The sequence below is a fragment of the Phoxinus phoxinus genome (assembly GCF_949152265.1).
Source record: "Phoxinus phoxinus genome assembly, chromosome: 7".
NCBI classification, from domain to species: Eukaryota; Metazoa; Chordata; class Actinopteri; order Cypriniformes; family Leuciscidae; genus Phoxinus; species Phoxinus phoxinus.
This window is the reverse complement of record NC_136882.1, coordinates 31270384-31291634: the sequence shown is the minus strand read 5'-3', so window position 1 is coordinate 31291634 and position 21251 is coordinate 31270384. Positions and strand designations below refer to the sequence as shown.

The following is a 21251-nucleotide window of genomic DNA, read 5'->3' as shown; positions in this document are numbered from 1 at the left end:
TCTCTCAGGTCAACATTTGTGATGGCAGAGCAACTTTTTTAAGAGAATCTTACTCAGGAATTTAGTTAAATTCGACACATTTACAGCTAGCTAAACTTCCATTTAAAAAACAAACATTTTTTTAAAGAAATTAATACTTTTATTCAGCAAGGATGCATTGAATTGATCAACAGAGAAGACGTTTATAATGTTACAAAAGATTTCTATTTTAAATAAATGCTGTTCTTTTGAACATACTATTCATCAAAAAATTGTGGGGAAAAAGTATCACAGTTTCCACAAAAACAAAACAATTAAGTAGTACAACAGTTTTCAACGTTGATAATAGGAATAAATGTTTCCAAATCAGCATAATGATTTCTGAAGGAACATGTGACTCCGAACTGAAGCTGAAGCTGGACTGTATTTTCTTTTGGAAACAAAATTTGTTGCATTTTCATGTTATCTCTGTAAAGCTGCTTTGAAACAATCTGTATTGTAAAAAGCGCTATATAAATATTTGTGACTTGACTAAAGACTGGAGAAATGATGCTGAAAATTCATTTTTGCCTTCACATGAATAAATTACATTTTTAAATATATTATACAAATCAGTTATTTTAAATTGTAATAATATTTTCAGAATATCACCTTTTTTTTTTTTATTACCAATCCCAAATTTTTGAATCATAGAGTACCTTAATAATATTTTATCCATTGTGATAATAACTCTATCACATCCACGAGTAAAGTTTGTTACTATCTTAACAACGTTAGAAGAGTTGCATTAGCCAAGCATCCGCATCTTCGTTTGCATCCTTACAGCGCGTAAAGTTGGCCTTATTTCAGAAAGCTCCCTAAGCTCATTCAGCAGCTACACCGGAGATGTATTTGGCATGCCATATGGTAGGAATTACTGTGAATGTCTATATGCATTACTGTGAGTATCGCTAGGAGTAGGAAAGCAGCACTGCTCCATGTTCACCATCATTGAAGTTAAGAGACCACACATCTGCACTTGTTCTCTCTGGCTAGAGCTCGGTTTACTCTTACTTAATACCACTGCTACTGTCATAGACAGCTGTGTAGTATGATGAGGCATTATGGTTAAAGTGTTTGTTAACACAAATGCTTATTGAAATTAGAAAATGCTTTTTTTCACAAACTGTTTCTGAACTTGTATCTCTGTTACTTTCTCAGTGACCAAGACGGTGTGTGCCGAGCAGTGTGATGGCCGCTGTTTTGGGCCGTATGTCAGTGACTGCTGCCATCGCGAGTGTGCTGGAGGCTGTTCAGGACCGAAGGACACAGACTGCTTTGTATGTCTTCAATATTTTTGTAACACACACATACACCCAAGCATACAGTATTAGTGATTGCAGAATATAGTCGATTAGCTCTGCCATTAGTTGATGTTTTGGCTCTGTCGACTAGTCACAGATCACATGACTACAGTTTGTTCTATATGCTGACAGCAGGATGAAAAGTCCTCTGTCCACAAACTGTTCTTTCTTTGTGTCTATTCTGTACGTGTTCTGTATTTGCATGTCATAGTCAATATATAAAGTGGGGTTTCAAAGTCCACTAGCAAATTTGAGCTTTTGCATTCTTCTATTTTTATAGGGTTTTTATCAACACAAATTATATGATCAGGAAACACAATTTTTCTTTTTCTTTTTGCTTTAATAACTGCAGTGCTCAAGCTGCATGAACTTCACAAGTTTGTATAAAACCTGATTATCATATATTTGGAGAATGATCCAAAGACCTTATTGAGCTTCAAAGCAAGCAAGCACATTTGAACTTTTGTACAAGTTAAGATCCGTTCACACCAAGAGTAATAAGACATATATATATATAAAAATAGCTATAACAATAAATATATAAAGTCCACACCAATGCACAGTGACATTTTGTTTATTATAAGCACACACTGCAATTATGTCGCCTGCCACTTTAAATGCTCAAGTTCTTTTAAGCAGGTTGGATTTTGATTGGCTGTCAGTGTTTTTATCATTTATTAGCTGGAAAAAAAATCGTTCTGAAAGTGTTTTAATTTGTCGTTCTTCTGTTGTTGTTATAATTAGTTGTGGTGTGGACTTTCCTATTCTCATAGAATTAGAATGATTTTTAACTTTATAGTTATTGTTGTATCTGGATTTTAAACATGGTCAAAATATCAACAAATTGTACTGGTCTGGAAATGTTGATGTACAATGTTAATTCTAAAATAGTTTTATAGGTTTAAAATTTGATTTTGAAACCTCACTGTGTTTGAAATAGTGGCCATTGTGCTTTTAAGCATTGACTCACAACTAGTCAACATCTTTTCCGGGTCGAATAGAATCCCTAACCTCAAATTTGATCCTCTTAGATGTCTCAGCATGTAAAAACTTTTCCCCCAAACACACACGCACAGTCTGTCAGTCATCTATGGCCTTATCAGCATCCCATAAACCTGCAATTGTATAAGTGTTACGGTAACAGCGCCAGACCCATTCTGGCTCCCTCACCTTATCTGTGAGTTTTTGTTCAGCTGTGATATTCACTTCTGCAAAAGAGATCTATGTTGCCTACAGATGACTCGCTTTTGACCAGAAATCTCCCTATAGGAGACGTTCTTTGCACTAGAGATACCATTAAAATCTCATTTCCTCCCACAATGCTTTGCTGTGAATGAGAGTGGAGGCCACACCTCTGTAGCTCTTTTGTTGCGTGTTGCCTGGGCAGATCCCGAACGTCTCTGACTGCTCCTCGCCTCTCCGGCCCTCAGAGAAAGCGATTTATCGCACCTCTCTGGTTTTTTAATTAGTTATCCTCAGCTGTAATCATTGATATTGTACTTCTCAATTGTTCCCTTTTAATTGAAAAAGCACTTTTGCTGCATGCATTGGGATTTGGATCAATGCCTTCAATTTTTTTTCATCTCAGCAACTCCAAGACAGAAAACATATATTCTCACATGTTTCTAAAGTCAAAGTTTAGAGCTTTTTCAATTCCTTTAGCCTGTTTGAATCATTATGTATTAGTAGCATTGCTGCTCTATATTGCTTTTATGTAGTATTGGTGTTGGTTGACATACTTTATTGTGTGTTGAAGCTGATTTTGTGTTCCTACACATTGTTCTATTGCATAATTTACAAAAATGAGACCGTAAAGGGCCGTACACACCGGGACGAATATCGGCGCGCATTATTCATCAGCGTTTTTCAACACGTTTTTTGTGTTCACACCCAAACGATTTTTGCTGACGATGAGCCGAGTGAACATGCAAATTCATTCCCTGACATTAGATGGCGCTTAATGTAAAACAGAAATACCCCGCGTAGTCGCTGGCACGTTTGTCATATAGTTCTTTATGTTCCGACACCAACGAGACAAACAGCTCTACATTCATCTTGTCTTGCATCTTCCTCGTCTTATTTCTTCCCGGCAGTGTAGGCCCTGTCCCAAATGGCACACTCCGGACTTGTGGACTTCCTCAGAGTCCACACTTTGGTGACGTCATGTAGTGCAGACCTATAGGGCCCTTGGCGCGAGTGCACGAGGGCGCATTGAGAGGTATTTTTGGGACAGACTCGATCGTCACGCCGGAAACAGGAAGACGGTCCGGTTGTTGTTTAAATATTATATTTCTACATTTACATATGACTCAGTAAAGCCCTGACATTCGGTTCTATTTATTTAATGAATCATAATGCGATCGTAGCCTATTATTCAGTCCACTATTTATGTTTATATTAAATATAAATATATATTTATGTTTGAGACATCAACCACTGGTTGATGACCATATGTTTGTATAAACTGTAGGTAACAACTGGTAAAATGTACACATAGGTCATAAAAACCATAATGATATTTACACTTAAATATTTTCTTCTCATGTTAACGTGAGCGAAAGCTCCTCCCATTCGTTGTCTGATTGGCCTTTCGCAAATTCGCAAGGATTCCTGGGTAGTTAAAGTGTGTGAAGCCTGCATCCATGCGGGCTTCGCGGAAGACCGCTTCAAGGGTACAAAGGGGGCGCTGCTGAGCACACTTCAGAGCGTTAAAATGATGAATGGGACGGCCTACGGACTCGTAGACTCAGCGAGCACGCGCAATTTAAGTCCACGAGACCGAAAGTCCACATGAAGTGCGTCATTTGGGACAGGGCCGTAGATGCATATACTTGGCGTATATCTTCTTTGCGTTACGCTCGGCAAGACCGTTTTGTGTTTGAGCGCCCCCAAGTTGTGTTTTACTGTAACTTCAGAAGCTCCAGACACGTGAGCAAAAGCGCCAGTCTCATTGGTCGGATAGTTTTTGACGCAGCGCGTCAAACCAAAAAAACGAACCCGAGGCGTTTTTAAAAAAATGACGCTTTTACGCGTGGCGTTTTACGGGTCGGTGTGGACACTCACATTGGCGCCCTTTGTTTAGTCACGAGGCATTAAACGTCGGCGAATATCGCGTGTGAAATTGGTCCCGGTGTGAACAGGCCTTAAGAGTAGCAACACAAGATTTTGTCAGCTGTTTTATTAAATAAATGTGTATTGCTGCTGTCAATAACCTTGTTTCCTTGTGTCCAGGCCTGCACTAACTTCAACGACAGCGGTGCATGTGTGACGCAATGCCCACAACCCTTCGTCTACAACCCAACCACGTTCCAGCTGGAGCACAACCCGCGGGCCAAATACACATATGGAGCTTTCTGCGTCAAAAAGTGCCCACGTAAGACGGAGAAAATGAATACAAACCTGTGTATGCTTACGCACACGATTCTAGCTGGATCTTTCACTCACATAAATGGATATCAGATGCCATGTCTAGGCGCGTTCACAAGCGGGCATGTAAGCATGTTTCAGATTGAATGCAAATGAGGCGAATCGGCTGCACCTGAGTCCTCACGCTCCTCTGAGCCCCTGTTGAGGTGCGGCCCACACGTAGAGCCCCAAGAGTGAGCCTGTCTGATAAATCTCACTCAGCTTCTCGACCTCTGTTGACTTGAAGGAGGAAAGAAAGAAAGAAAGAAAGAAAGAAAGAAAGAAAGAAAGAAAGAAAGAAAGAAAGAAAGAAAGAAAGAAAGAAAGAAAGAAAGAAAGAAAGAAAGAAAGAAAGAAAGAAAGGGGTCTTCAACCAGGGATCTGTGGCAGTACTGCAGGGGGTCCACCAACTATTGTTTGATCTCAAAATAACTATTGTTAAAATATAAAAATATCCATTCAAAACGACATTATGCTAACCCTCATGTTCTGTTGAGAATTAGTTTGTTTTTGATTAAAAGAAAAATTATTTGCATTAATTCAATACGTTACTCTAACCCAATCAAATTCTAGTAGACAGATATTATTATAAAATAATATCCACAAAACAGTAACGCACCTCAATGCTAAATGTTTTATTGTCCATCCCACATTTAAATGTAAGTAAAAATTTAAATGTGATCTATAAGTAAATTTTTTATGTTTAAATGGCTTTGCAGCACCGTAAAAAAACTGCATACAATGCAACGTATAAAACAGAGCTGAGTGTGAATAGACCTGATGGAGTAATTACGGAGATAGGAATCTCGTGTGTTTCTCATTGAAACGATAAAAATTTCCAATGAACTGGCCTGACTTCTTTGAAGAGGAGAGAACGGGGAAAGAGAAAGTAACATCAAAATAATGAAAGAGAGTTCTGATAACAGTGGTTATAGGTGAGCACGAGTGCCATTATCCCCCCTGCTGGGCCGCCACTGCTGCGGAATGAAGGGTTTGCACACTGACAGACGCCCACTCCAGTGCTCAGTCCATGATGAATGTTATTGTGCAATACTCAGAGACCCATTCCATAACCCAAACCGTCCTCTGCAGTTTGGACAAGGCCTCTTCATTCAATGGCACATCTCTGAAATCCTCAGTTTGGTTGGGTTTCACGAGGCTGTCAAGTGAGGGTTGTGTTTTTTTTTGTTTTTTTCCAGGGTTATTCGTTCTTCTGGTGTCACGTTAAATCTAATGCCACAGTAAGACTCTGAGATTCACGTTTAATGTAAGAGGGGAAGAGAGACGTCTGCACTTGAGAGCTCCATCTTCTTTTATCTGGCCCTTCGTGAGCCCTTTCCTCTCTCTGGTGATGGATGCCACGCTGCACAGTCGCCGCCGGAAATGGGCTCTTTCCACGCACACACGCCACAGTCAGGGTCCCCAGTGCGTTCACGCGGATGTGTTAATGGTTTTTGTCTGAGAATGGATGTTTCTTCTCTACCATTACAAAATGTCAATGGCCTTTTTCACAGAGATTGCTTAGAGTTTGTTCAGGGGCACGCTGCAGTCTGACCGTTTGTTCTGCCTTTGTGTGTGGGGTGATAGATAACTTCGTGGTGGACCAGAGCTCCTGTGTCAGAGCCTGTCCTAGCAACAAGATGGAGGTGGAGGAGAACAGGATCAAGATGTGCATCCCCTGCACTGATATCTGCCCCAAAGGTGATCACACACGTCATCAAAACTCACCAAAATGGCACATTTGCTATGATGATTGCCCCAAACCCAACATTTCAGTTGTCAGTGAAATTTCACAAACTGATAGCAAAGCAAAAAAACATATTTTTGGTGGAAATTCTATTTCCTTAATTTATAACAGTATTATTTCAATATTACTTGCATGCTATTTATTCATATTTTGAGTTAGCTTTTATATTTAAATTTTAGTTTAGCTTTGTCGTTTTGCTATGTTTTTTGGCATTTATATTAGTTTTTATTTATTTTTAATTTCAGATTTAGTTTTAATCATTTTAACACTTTAGCATAAAATTATAATTTTTAGATGTTTATTTAAGTTTAATATCACATTTTATTTCAGTTTTAAACAAAAAAATATGTTTAAATAGTTTTGGATAACACTGATTTTTATAAATTATAAATGTACAATATTATAGATTGTAATATAGTAATATTGAAATTACACTTTATATATACACTGCCATTCAAAATTACATTTTACAAAAATACACTGCTATTCAAAGACTGGTGTTGATACGGTCTTTGTTTATGTATTTATTTACTTATTTATTTGCATCAACTTGTGAAGTTCATTGGTTCCTGTAGTTCTTGTTATCAGGATAGTTCAGCCTTTCCAGTAAACAACCTACTTTGTCCATTATGCAGCGGTGTATTGTGACTAAACACTGCATCACAGAACGTGTATTGTGCACCGTGAACTTTACAGCAGTAACAGTAATGTGTGAAGTATGGTATTTTGGTGGGAACATTGCTAACCAATTTCTGAAGGGGTCAGTTGACCTGACATTAACCATTCATTAATTATTCTTTCTTTCAAAGTTATCAAACATCACCTGAAAGTTCTATCCATGATTTTTACACAGTTGTCTGGTTTATGTTATAGCATGTGATGGGATTGGCACTGCCAGCCTTCAGACGGCCCAAACCGTCGACTCCAGCAACATTGACAGATTCATCAACTGCACCAAGATCAACGGAAATCTGGTGTTCCTCATCACAGGCATTAAAGGGTGAGAGTGGCTCCTTCAAGGCCTCTTTCGGCCCTCTTCACAGCCATTACACTCTGCTTTGCAGCTGAATATCGAATATTGGATTGTCGGAAGCCATTTGACCTATGCTGCTTCTTTTTATCAGATAACATCAGCTTTAATGATGCAGGAGGGGATTCATGAAAGAAAAGCTCTAAAGAAACCATTCACATCATGGCTGTGTAAAAAAACAGCAGTGGCTAGTTTAATAGCACGCATTAAAAGTGCCGTTAACACACTTTGCGAGTTTAGACAGGCAAGCAAGACCTACGAGACCTTCTACTGACTCTCAAGACGGCCGCAGTTAATGTGACTTTATATGAGAAATCTGCTGCCCCCTCTTTATATAAGTGCTGTGAAATATTTGATTGTCAGCTTGTCAAGAAGTCATTTGACCTCTGGTTGACCTGCTCCCTCCAGTGGTCTCTTTCTGATCCCACTGCGCCTGCTTGGCTGGCCCTTTAACCCCATATAGCTGACTCTGCTCTTAAAGAGCAATCCAGGGCCAGCAGCCGCAGCATGCTGGGAAAACCCATGTGCACACATACACACATCCTGATAGGCATGCATATGACATCATCTCCACCACAAACTGTGCTATGGAGTGCACATATTTCTTACACGTATTCCCACGTGGACACTCTCACACACGCCGCGTCAGCAGGTGTTCTGGACACATCCTCCCAGAAGATCTCCAGCTCAGTGGCGCTGTTAAAACCTGCTGTACTGCTCAAAACAACATTATAAGGCATGGAGACTTAGAAAAGATCTAGACAATTCAGCATACTGGGATGGATGTGGTCAGCAGACACTGGTTAAACGCTTTTATATTGATAGTCTGCACTTATGGACTCTCTAATAACTTGATTTTTTGCAAATGGCTTCTCACTGTTTGCTTTAAGAGCTTGTTACACGATCTGGACTCAAAATGCTAGGTTTTTCTTGATTTCTTAAAGAAACGATGTGGCTTTCAGTATGTACTGAGAATGATGCATCGATCTTTGTGTGTGTTACAGGGACATATACCACAACATAGAGCCCTTGGATCCAGAGAAACTCAATGTGTTCCGCACCGTTCGAGAGATCACTGGTAAGTCATGTTGGTTTTAATTTGGATTGGTCTTTTACATAATAATGATGATAATATGATAACGCATATTGTTTTCAAGGCATCTTTGAATAAAGCATAGTGCCTTACAAACACAAATTTGCGCAGAACAAAGAACAAACCTTTAGAGGAACCAGCACTCAGCCGCCCATCCTCCTCTGGCAGGCACATATTTAAATAAATGCTATATGCTAATATAATAAATGAACAATTTTACCCAATATTTATGTATGTCTATGCTTATTAGAATATGTGCTGACACAAGCACTGCTAACCTAATCTCTGCTGAAATCAGTCAAGACACGTTTACTGTGCACTTTGCATGAGGAGGGTTATTTGTTTAACACACTAAGGCACTGCTTACACCTGGTATTAAGATGCATTTTAATCGGTTTACAATCTATAACATTATCCTGTTTACACCTTAATTCACAAGACCACTGCAAACGTTGTGAGTGCATTAGAAATCATCAATAGTGAGAGAATATTGTGCTATAGTACGTTTTTCGTCTTCAAACCAAACTTGGTTCTCCAGCTGAGACCTGACAACGTTTAAATCCAGTCTGGCTAGCGCGCTTCCCATAATCTTTATGCATTAGGTCAGTAGGTGGAGAGTAGGCTTTTGTGGCTGTTCGAACTCATTCGACCACGAGTGTCTACACTACAAGAGCAATCTGGTCGAATGCATTTTTGTCTACCTCTGGAAGTGGACAAGCTCAAAACATTTTAGACCCCGTTTACACCTGTATTTACACCTGTGTACACGTCATCCACTTGTGATTCCGATCAACCAAAACACATCTTAATAACAGGTGTGAACAGGGCCTGAGAGATTGTTCCAAACCAGTCACTAATGCGGGTCCATTTCAGTTAGTGTGCTGCCTTATAAGGTAACAGACAGTAGACAGCGAGGCAGGTTCATACATTTTGGAACAGAGCCATTAACTTGTGCTTTCATAAAGAAGGGCCTGTATAATAAAAATAGCTGATTCACATGCCCATATTTTCATAATCCACCAGTTTTATTGAAGAGTTGCATCAAAAACACACGGAACAAAGCACACAGGAAGATCTAGCGTGTTTGTGGATTTGTAGACGTGTGTGTGGGATGTGTGTAACTGAGTGTGTTTGTACGAGTGTCCGTTTCTCTGTATCTCAGCGGGGAGGCTCTATATATGATGAATACATGATGAGGAGGATTTTTCCAACTGAAGAGAGCTTCCCAAAGGAGAGCAGGACTCATAAGAAACATGAAAGCAGTTGAAAACACACACACACTCTCTCTCTCTCTCTCTCTCTCTCTCTCTCTCTCTCTCTCTCTCTCTCTCTCTCTCTCTCTCTCTCTCTCTCTCTCTCTCTCTCTCTCTCTCTCTCTCTCTCTCTCTCTCTCTCTCTCTCCCCCTCTCCCCCTCTCCCCCCTCTCTCTCTCTCTCTCTCTCTCTCTCTCTCTCTCTCTCTCTCTCTCTCTCTCTCTCCCTTACACTCTTTACCTCTCTCGCTCTCTTGCTGTGGTGACAGCAAAGAGGGCTCTCCAAGTCAGTGAGGCATGCATGTCAGGCTGTCACATCTATATGCAGGTGGCCACAGTCTCTGACAGAACGTCTTCACTGGCAAGGTGTTATTTCTGCTCTGTGACCCCCAGCTTGAAGACTTTGACAGATCCAGAGGTGCCTGCTATATGTTTTTCTTTACAGCGGGTTTTTAAATCGAATGTGTTTACTCCGTTTGAATGAATTCAGTGTACAATTTGCATTTTACGCTTGAAGAAGGTCATCTAGCTGTGAGAAGTTGCAGCTGAAACGAAAGACCCTTCAGATGCCTGTTATTTAATTTTTCTATGGTTGCATGGTCAGTATGACTCTCAGTAAACCACAAACCCTGACTTGCATTAAACGAACATTTCACAGTCTCAGTCGAATGCTTCTCCACCAGTATTTGAAGATTTGGGGAAATGCCTGTGGCTCTTCCGGCTCTGCCTTCAGCTCAAGCCCTCTGTGAATCATTTCTCAAGAGAGATGGACAAAGGGCTGACCTGATTTAACCTCTGCCTGGTCTCAGGGCTTGAGGGAGGGGTTAGCACTGGGACATTGAACTGTGAAAAATTATCAGTATTTTTCTAAGAAAATATTTTTGCAGCCTTTTGATGATGATAGTGTTCTCCAAATTTATTTATTTTCTCTGAAGATAGTTTTTTCAACCAAACAGCCAGTGTTGCAAAGTAGATTCAGATTGTTCATTCCAAAAAGCAAAAAACACAGTACAAATATAGTTTAAAATATAATTTTCCACACTATTATTATTATATATACCGTATATATGTCGAACAGCATTTATTTGAATTATAAATATTTTGTAATGTTATAAGTCTGGTAAAACTTTACAATAAGGTGCATTAACTAATGTTAGCTAATATATTAACTAACATGAACTAACAGTGTGCAATGCATTAGTTACAGTATTTATTCATCTGTGTTAATGTTAGTTAATAAAAATACAGCTGTTCATTGTTTGCGTTGTTTGTGTTTATGTTAGTTCACAGTGCATTAACTAGTTAATAATGTAATCTTTACTAAGATTAAGAAATGCTGAAGAATTATTGTTCATTCTTAGTTCATGTTAACTTAGCTAATGCAAATGTCTTTACTTTCACTTTTGATCAATTTAATGCATCCTTGCTGAATAAAAGCATAAATTTCTTTCTTTTTTTGAAAAGTCTTACTGACTACAAACATTTGAACAGTTTTGTACTTTATATATAACAAATACTTTATATATATATATAGTTTGTGTATATATATATATATATATATATATATATATATATATATATATATATATAGTATTGATAACAATATATATATAGCAGCCTACATACGGTATATTAAAGCATCAGAAATTTAAAGCATACATTTCTGAGTTATGACACAAAGAGATCCTAGCCTTAGGATCATGTTGGCGCGGATCGAACTCGCTGGTGTCGGCAGCTGTATTTTGTGTTACTCGTACACATTTGAAGCAGTTCCCTTTGTGATTCTTACGTGCAATTCATTTGTGGGCCAGCATTACTCTCCTGATGTTTGTCTGGAGCTGACAAGTGTTCTCTGGGACCTCGTTAGCACTATTAGCATGATGAAGTCTCGCCTCCACACGTAAAAAATAAACAGATTACAGCACAGACAGGCAAGCGGCCCACTCTCAAGGCACTGCAGACACACTCTCTTAGACTTCCCATCGCACAGTTTTGTCATTAAGGCAATTAGTGTCAGCAGACACCACGCTAACGACACCTCACTGAGGCACTTCCTCTAATCTGCTTCCACAACCTTAGACCAAATAATAACTCAGGCTGTGGAAAATGCACACGCTGAAGCGTTTAACCCCATTTCAGCTGAGAAATGATAGATTTCTAAGAGTGAAAATCGTGAAATTTTAGGCACATTTTTGAAGGTTTTGCATTAATAATGAACAGTCTGGCAACAATGTCAGTATGAGCTCAATTAATGTCAAATTTAGATGATTTATGATTTATTGATGGCATTTCTCTCTCCTCCAGAAAACCATCACTGGAGGCAAATGTCTTAATCAAATGGCTGCATTAATATTTACTGTAGTCTTTTCCGGTAGACATGCTAATGAGCGTGGAATCCAAACGTTTGAATCCAAAATTTTAACGAAGCACAACAAAGCAGGCCAGGAATGATAACCACAAGTCGCGGCATAGAGATATGACCATAAACTCTCAGCAGGAATAATATTTATATTAGTCTCATATAACATAACATAAGACCGCTATTGCTCAAACGTGTCCCTCTGAAATTAATGAATTAGTTTGAAGGCAATCAAATATCAGTTATTATTACTTGAAATATGCACCATCAAAGCTTTGCATTGTTAAAGTAATTGGAGTAATTTATGTTCTTCGTGTCCTTGATTTTTTTTTTTTCTCGTGGCCCGTTTGTCTCTTCTTGGCATATGCACAGGATTGTTTTCCTTTCAATGAATTATTACATTTTTTGAATCCATTATTAAAATGTCTCCTTGATCTTAGCTATCAGCTCTTCTATCTGCATTAAATAAACGGAGATAGATGCAGGATATGAGAATATAATATAGTCAGGCATTATATAGTGGTCATATTTCTCAAATAACACATTGATTGTATGTTCAGCACTGATCACCCACACTCATTAATGACTTTAATAAGCTTAGAGGGATTTTTTTTTTTCATGCTGCAATGAAAGTAAGTTTCTCTTAATTACTGTAGGTGGCACCACTTATGTCTACTATGTTGGCTGATCATTTGGCTCATTGAGTGTATCATCTTGTGTTTTCCAGGTTTTTTAAACATTCAGTCCTGGCCAGAAAACATGACTGATTTGAGTGTCTTCTCCAATCTGGCAACCATCGGAGGCAGGTCTCTCTACAGGTAAGATCTATGGCTCACTCTTTGTTGCCAGCTCTAGAAATAGTCCCCCTCATCCTACTTCCACAAGTCTGTTGCTTTCTTCAAGTGCACCTGGGAAACTCATTCTTCCAAATCAGGCATTTGTAATTACAACGTCACACATTGAAGTCGAAAAAATAACACAGAAGTAGCCTTAACAAAACAAAATAATTATATTTTGAGCAGTGAACTCAAAAAACCTGAATTCAAAATGAGTATTAATTTATATTACTTATTTATACATGGTATCAAAACGAAATGTTTGTATTGTATAAAGCAAACCGTGAAAATCAATTGAATAACTTTGCAGTTGTTGTCTTTCTGTGGTTCTGTAATCAAACCTTAAAAATAATTGGAATATAGCATGTAAAGTTAAAATAACTTGCAAAATCATTCATTATAATTCACTACAGACTTGCTTTCCACTCACAAAATTCAAAGCCTGTCTGATGTGTTGTGCCTTTATCGTCCATGTTAAATAGGTGGTTAATGAATGTTTATTTAAAAAAGATATTTGTTTATAATTTCTATTGATCGTGGCATTTATTCATCTCATGATAATCTGTAATATTATCAATTGATGAATAACTTGCCTGTAAATCTGTTAGATTTATAGCTGTTCAAATTACATTCATTACCAATTTTGTGACTACTTTTCCATTATCTCCTGATTTGCATCATTTAGTCATGTTAGTGAATTGGACTAAAACAACACAGACAGCATGTGCAAATGCGTAATTCACTCTTAGTGAATCCCCTCTTTCGTGTTTTCTAAAGAGGCTGAGGCTTTCTTGCCAAGAGTTCAAAGAGTACAAATGAAAAGCTCTATTCACACAGTGCAACACCCATTTGCTTAGAGTTAAAGAGTCAGGAGAGGCAGAAAGAGAGCGAGAGCACAGTTTTAACATTTGCGGGGTCATTTGTTGAAAGCTCTACCACTGTAGCAATTACCGTTTGTCACATGATGTGCTCTGTGCCTGACACTGGCTTTTTGCCTGAAACACAGAGAGGAAAGAGGAATAACAGAAGAGAAGTCTCGGCGAGATGAGAGCGATGTCAGTGTCTAAGTGCACCTGCACGTTCTGACTCTCAAAGCCCCTTTGATGTGCTCTTCAGCACGCCTGCCTGTGATTAAAAACACTGTTGTGATTACGCCTCAGCGTTAACCCATCTCATCACGTCTGAAGTGGGAGATCCTCTGCGACGCTAGATGGGGGACGCAAGCTAAACACTTGCTTTGGAAAGGCAACAGCATCTCTCATACATGGCAAATTGCTCGTGCCTTTTGTTCACGAAGCCATCATTTCAGCTTTCTTTGTGTCAGATCTTATTCTTTTGTTTCATTCTTACTCATTCTGATCTGATCAAGTCTCCAGGCTAAAGAAAGTATGGTCTTCTTTGTTGTTTTTGATTGTTTAAAATTGTGGTTGTCAATGTAATGTTCATTATTTTTGAAAATGTTGAAAGAGTAAAGTGTAATTTTATTTGATTAAATATATAAAAATGTAATGTTATATAAATGATTGATTGATTAATTGATTGATTGATTGATTGATTGATTGATTGATTGATTGATTGATTGATTGATTGATTGATTGATTGATTGATTGATTGATTGATTGATTGATTGATTGAGAAAAATTAAGAATCGCATTTCACAGGAAAAACTGATATATGTGGTTGTACTGATTAAATATTGTGCATTCCCTTTATTTTTATTACTGAATTCACCAGTAGCACCTCACTGCAGTACACGAGATCCAGGGGGCGGAGTTGGATCCAGATCTAGGGGGTGGAGATTGGTAGGTTTAGGGGTGGGTTTAGGGATCAGGGGGTGGAGATTGGTAGGTTTAGGGGTGGGTTTAGGGATCAGGGGGTGTAGATGGGTAGGTTTAGGTATATGTAAGGTGGGAGGAGATGGATCTGGATCCAACTCCTCCCCCTGGATTTCGTGTTCTGCAGTGACCATCTCGAATTCACCCCTCTTTAAAGTGTTAACGGTAACCCTTTGTCCCCTTTTGTTTTCTCGTGTTTAGTGGCATCTCTCTTCTGGTTCTGAAGCAGCAGTGGATTTCATCACTTCAGCTGCAGTCTCTTAATGAGATCAGTGCTGGAAACGTGTACGTCACCAACAACAGTCAACTCTGCTATTACAACACCGTCAACTGGACACGACTCTTCCGCACTAACACCCAGAAGTCCCTGATCCGCAACAACCGCAACCCCAAGGAGTGCAGTGAGTAAATCGCTCTGTTTTTACTATTGTTCCATTCGTTTTTAGGATAAATTAGTCATATCCTTGCATAGCCAGATATTAGACTTGCATCATAATGTCCAGTTAGTTCTAGCAAATTGAAATGCTTCAAAAAGCAGTTCTTCACGACATCTACCCAACAATCTGCAGCATCTGACCTGTGAGAAGAAGTCTTGAGGTTAGGATGGTTCTCTGGCTTCCAGCTGCTGTTTGTCCTGGTTCACCTGAACCACAGCCAGAGATCACGACGCCTCACGCTGAGCTCGCTGACTTTTAGGCAGTACATTCGGTCACTTTGGAAGGTGCTGGTGCGGCTCCCTGATACCTGTCATTCTGGCCGGGTCATTGCACCTCACCGAGCCTAGCGGGGGCCATGAGGGCCCCAGGTTCCTCCGCAGATGGAGTGGGTCAGGAGATGTCAGACGATCAGAGTCTCACTCTGCTGTGAAATACGAGTACTGATGCAAGCCCCCTACTATGTGCTCAGTTTTTACCCTTCAAAATCACCCTTAGATCCAACATAGAGTTCTTTCATGTTTTTTTTTGTGTGTGTGTGTGTGTATGTGTGGAATTATGTTACCGTAAACCTAAAAAAAGACCCCAAATTCCTCGGGTTTATGCATTCACCGTCAATCTAATTACCCATTCTCTGCAAATGTTAAGTCGCTCCATGAACAATCACAGGGAATTAATTGCAGGGAAGACCCTGCAACAATTTCTGACATTTCAGATTTTTCTTTTTTTTTTGTAGGAGAAGCTGTAATCACCAGAGAGAATTTACTTTCACCTCTGTCTTTAAGAATTCTCTCTTTTCTCGCTACTGAGTGATGTTTATGAAAAACAGCTAAAAAGCTGTTTTTTGCACTTCTTTTCCATTGCGCAGGATGTTGTGATGCAACAGCAATCATTAATGTCTCGCGGCAACCGTAGCCTTTTGTTGGGCTTCGCGATCCCCCTGGCTCTTGCACATCTCCCTGGAAACCAACCCAGCACTGCTTTTGACGTCAACACAACCCAAATTGTGTGTTTTCAACCAGGTTAAAACTTTGAAGTTGGCATCTTTTTGATCCATCTGCCACAAACGTGGAGCTGAAAGGGCTTCCCACTTCTCTCTGTCGTTCCTCGTGCTGTTGGATACCTGCGGTATGCACCAAGTTGGTCCTTGAACTTGAACATGTTGTTCCCTGAGAAAAGCTGGGTTTTTGTAGTGGTCTCTGGAGTGCTTTTACATGTAATTGCTCATTATTGCTGATTTTTGCAAATAAATGTATAGCCACATATACAATAATCCCTCCCTGGTGTTTAGCAATGCTTACTGTAGTCCTCAAAGTAACATAATACTGTGGAGGTCTTCATTCTTTTATAATTAAAATTAGAAAAAAAATAATTCTTACGTAATATATCAGCAGCATAACAATCTGAATGAAAAGTTAAATTTAAAAATTTACATGAATGTTGAAATTTCTAATATTAGATTTTTGCTTTGAATTCACCATGATATCAAAATGGACACTTTTTATGGAATATTATCAAAATAACTTCCTCTCACTCTTGCTAAGACATCTTTCTCTTCTTTGATGACGTGTGACAACCTGTTACTCACATGAGTGTAAAACCACAACGATTCAAATGATCTAATCAATTACACGCGGACAAAAGTCTGGCTCTATGTTTTTTTCTCATTCGAAAAGCTGTTTAACTCGGATATACATAACAATAGGGAAGAAAAGACAATCGCAACATCCGCTTCATGCCGATGTGAGAGCTGGTAAACCCCTGATCTCAAGAGGCACACTTGGGACTGACGCTAGAGACTGTGGTCTTTAGTGTCCTTGTTAGCTCCTGTTTCCCATTCCGGTGACGCTGGTTGAATCCCACAAGTTTACGCTGTTAAATCCGGCATTATTGTTCCCAATGAAAGCAAGAACAGGACTTTTTAATGACATTGTCAAAAGTTTGCTCATATTTAATACACATCATTTCCCTATTGTCACTGTGGTTTGGAATCTTGTGACCCCGATATATGCTCTTCGGTGGTATTGTTCTCATCATTAGTTTCAGAAGTTTGTCTGTTGAGGAGGACGTCTGTGAGACTTGCTGAAGTGGTGTCAGCAGTATTTTAAAACACTCTCCCAGCTGCTGCAAAATCCAGTGCCTCAGTGGGTGGGCGCCCGGACCATTCTGTCCTCATTTCAAATTGAAATGCGGCAGTTCATATACAGCCAGCTTCCTACAAGCGGAATACATCCATGACCGGACGAGGAACACTTTTCACAGATGGCGTGTGCATTGTGTTCAGTCACGGTTTCACAAAGGATCTTTTCCATCTATCGACTAAACGTTTCCCTGGGGTGGACTGACGGCATCATTTGGAGACAAATGTGCAATAGATTGAAATGCAGATATGGACAGAAATTAGTTTTTCATTGTAACACCTTGGAACAGGAGATATTTTATTAGAAAAAGTCAATTAGAGCAGTTTGCTTCCATAGTTAGCACTACATTATAATTAAGGGAAATATAAAATTCTGCATTTTTATTCTAAAAATATATACGTATCATCTATTGCCGTACATAAAAAAAATATTTACAAAAAATATATATTAAAATTACATTAAATTGCATATACTGCCAGTACCATTCAAAAGTTTGGGAGCGGTGAGATTGTTTATTGGTTTTGCTCTCTAATGGTGCGTTCACACCGGACGCGAATAGCGCGTCAGGCGCGAGTGATTTCAATGTTAAGTCAATGCAAAGACGTGTTACGCGCGTAAAACGCGTGTAACGCGTCTTTGCATTGACTCAACATTGAAATCACTCGCGCCTGACGCGCTATTCGCGTCCGGTGTGAACGCACAGTTATGCTCACCAAGGCTGCATTTATTTAATCAAAAATACAGTAAAAACTGTAATATTTTATTAGTATTACAATTTAAGATTACTGAGCCTGGGATATCTGTTTTTACCAGTTAATGACATACCGCTGGTGCATTTGACCAATCAGAAGCAAGTATTACACAGAGCCGTGTAATAAAAATGTATAATATGCATTTTGTATTTTCATGTGTTTAAATAAGACTTTTGCCACTTTCAGTGTTAGGACAAATGAGAGATGAAAGGAAACTATGGGGAAGTTAGTTATTTACTGGCATGAGTGCTCTTGTATTAATGATAAACATATCCTTTGCAGTTTTGGACCGTATGGTATGTGACCCGCTGTGCTCTGATGCTGGATGCTGGGGTCCGGGGCCCGACCAGTGCCTGTCCTGTCGGTTCTTTAGCAGGGGACGCACCTGTGTTGAATCCTGCAACCTGCACGAAGGGTAAGTTGTTGAACGCCACACTCAATGCAAATGAAAAGTTAAATTGACATGTAAGATATGTATATAACTCCACAAAACTATATTTGTACAGGGCATGTTTTGCTATATGAATCTACAAATCTCAAGAATGACAGGTGTGCTCAAGCTATGTTGTTGGATTATTTGCATACACTTTGCGGCACAGTTTATTAATGTTCGCTTGTAGAAGATGTGTCTTCCTAAGGTTGAACAATAGCTAGTTGTTCTACAGGGATTTCACAAAGATTCATGTCTACATCCTCTAGACAAACAATAATAAAACAGCAGAGCAGCACGTCCCCTGGCTTTGGAGAGCAGGTTGCAATGATGAAATGTAAGCTTGGTTGAGCTGGAAAATAAATAACAGTGTTTGGGTGAGCTCTACCTCATATGACGTCTACATCAAATACAGCAGAGTGTGGAGCACCATGACAGAATGAAGAACTAAAGCCTTGGTTTTGTTTTCACACAGGCACAAAGATTTAAGGCAGATAAACAGACACACACACACACACACGTATGAGTGTTTCCATGGGCACTTTTGACCCTGTGTACTTTAAGAAAATAAACTTTTCAAACTCACTAGTTTACCCTTTCCACACAATAAATATTTTATAAGATAATTTTTCATGGAATTAATTTATGGTTTAATGATATTAATAAAATATTAAACAATTCAATAATATATGACAGATGTTACATAGTTTACTGTATGTTTTATAGTCTGGATATGTGACAAGGTTAAAATAATCAAATGTCAACTTTAAATGGATAGTTCATACAAAAAAAGACTTATGTCATCATTTACATATTTTCTTTCTTCTGTGAAGTGCTTAAAATGGGGTTTTGGAAAAATGTATTAGTGATTAATCCTTTTCTAATTAGTATTATTTTTTTTTCAATGTTGTTTTCGACCACATTGTAAATAAATAAATAAAAATAAAAATATATATTTGTGAAGAAAAGAAAGTCATACATATTTGGAATGACATGAATGACAAGAACTAAAACATTTGGATGCACTACCCTTTTAAAAGCATTTTAAAAGTAGGAAAATTAAATGAAGGTGTAGTAAAATATTTTCCAAGACAAATGGCCTTCCTTTAGCAAAACAAAAAATTTAATAAAAGCACAAAGACTGTACGTGTACATATACTAGAAAACATATTTTGTTTAGTTAATCTGTGTATTTTCTTGTCGTCCTTTCTTGTTTCTTGTGCAGCCAGTATAGATAGACAATTACTAACTCTTCAATTTGATAGTTGACAGACATTCTGCTAACTATAAGTAACTTTGCAACTACATGTCAACTACCAGTCAGTATTAGTAGACTCTTAGTATCTGCTTAATATTTGATAACACTTTATTTTGATGGTCCTCCAACAGACATTCCACCGACTAGAAGTAACTTTGCAACTACATGTCAACTTATTCTAACTCTAACCTCACAGTCTACTAATATCTAATGAGAGTTAGTTGACATGTAGTTGCAAATTAATGAGAGTTAGTTGACATGTAGTTGCAAAGTTAAGTTACTTATAGTTAGTAGAATGTCTAAAGAAAACTGTCGAAATAAAGTGTAACCAGACATTTTATTTATTGTCTTTGTGTTATTTCATGGTACCCTGTGTCTTATCTCATAAACTCCTAAACAACCCAAGGAAAAATGAATAATTTTGTTTGCCATGGCACTGTAGATTAGAAAGTTCTTTGCTGGTCAACAGGACATGTTGTGTTATGGATGATGTTCTCGTGATGCTGCGTAACTAACTTAACCAGCCAGGCTTCCTTGGTAAACCGTCTTTACAAATACCAAACCAGCACAAAAATCTTTTTGGTAGTGAGTGTCTGTCTGATTCCTCATAACATTGTTTTGACATTAAGCTCCTTCTCTCGGTTAACACATTTGGAATAAGTGAACAATAAAGGTGTTGATCAGTGCAGTGAAGAGAGTAAATTACAGATTGGTTTTGAGTTCCCTCTTTATTTGTTGTGTGCTGCTCAGAGGGAAAGATGAATATCAGCTTTTGATTGATTTGACTGAGTGAAGCAGCTAAATTTAATTTCTCCCTTGCCCAGAGCTAAAAAAAGGCAATAAACAAACGACATCCATTTTCACATTCTAAAACAACAGTCATTTGCCATTTAGAGACGGCCCCTCGTCCTTTGAGTGTTTAGGACTAGGACTATCATGGATGGGTGCACTGTATTTTATATAAACGCCACATCCATGTTGGTTTTGCATTGATAGTGAATCAGCACCAGGGCTCGTGCACCCTGCGATCGTCCCACATGATTCTTTTGCCTTGCAGACTGGCCGGCTCTAGGCCCAAGCTGCTCACCAGGCCCTATGTGGTCGAGAAGCGGGAGGCAGGTTTGGAGAGGTACGGCACGGACACGGATGCATCACTGTCTCGCACTGTCACGTCCACCTACTCACCCGTCACCCAGTGCTCCGCTATCTTTGCTGTTTTTGTGTCTGTGTGTGTGCGTGTGTGTTTGTGTTTTGATCTGCAGGGTGATCTCAATGTTTTCTCTGTCTCTCCTCTGGTTGTCGACCTCTGCGGTCTCACTCGCTGTTCGCACAAGATGATTCACTCAGTATTAGGGAA

At 38.9% G+C, this 21251-nt stretch overlaps 1 protein-coding gene across 2 annotated transcripts in view; it reads left to right on the top strand.

The window, feature by feature from the left end:
- Positions 1-21251, top strand: part of erbb4b (erb-b2 receptor tyrosine kinase 4b) — a 301643-nt gene that overhangs the window by 214890 nt on the left and 65502 nt on the right. For both annotated transcript variants that reach the window (XM_079619307.1, XM_079619306.1), the window contains 8 exons: positions 1180-1298; positions 4554-4695; positions 6315-6428; positions 7348-7474; positions 8509-8582; positions 12936-13026; positions 15081-15280; positions 18489-18621. In XM_079619307.1, the coding sequence (XP_079475433.1) occupies positions 1180-1298; positions 4554-4695; positions 6315-6428; positions 7348-7474; positions 8509-8582; positions 12936-13026; positions 15081-15280; positions 18489-18621 (1000 nt within the window). The remainder of the gene's footprint in view (positions 1-1179; positions 1299-4553; positions 4696-6314; positions 6429-7347; positions 7475-8508; positions 8583-12935; positions 13027-15080; positions 15281-18488; positions 18622-21251) is intronic.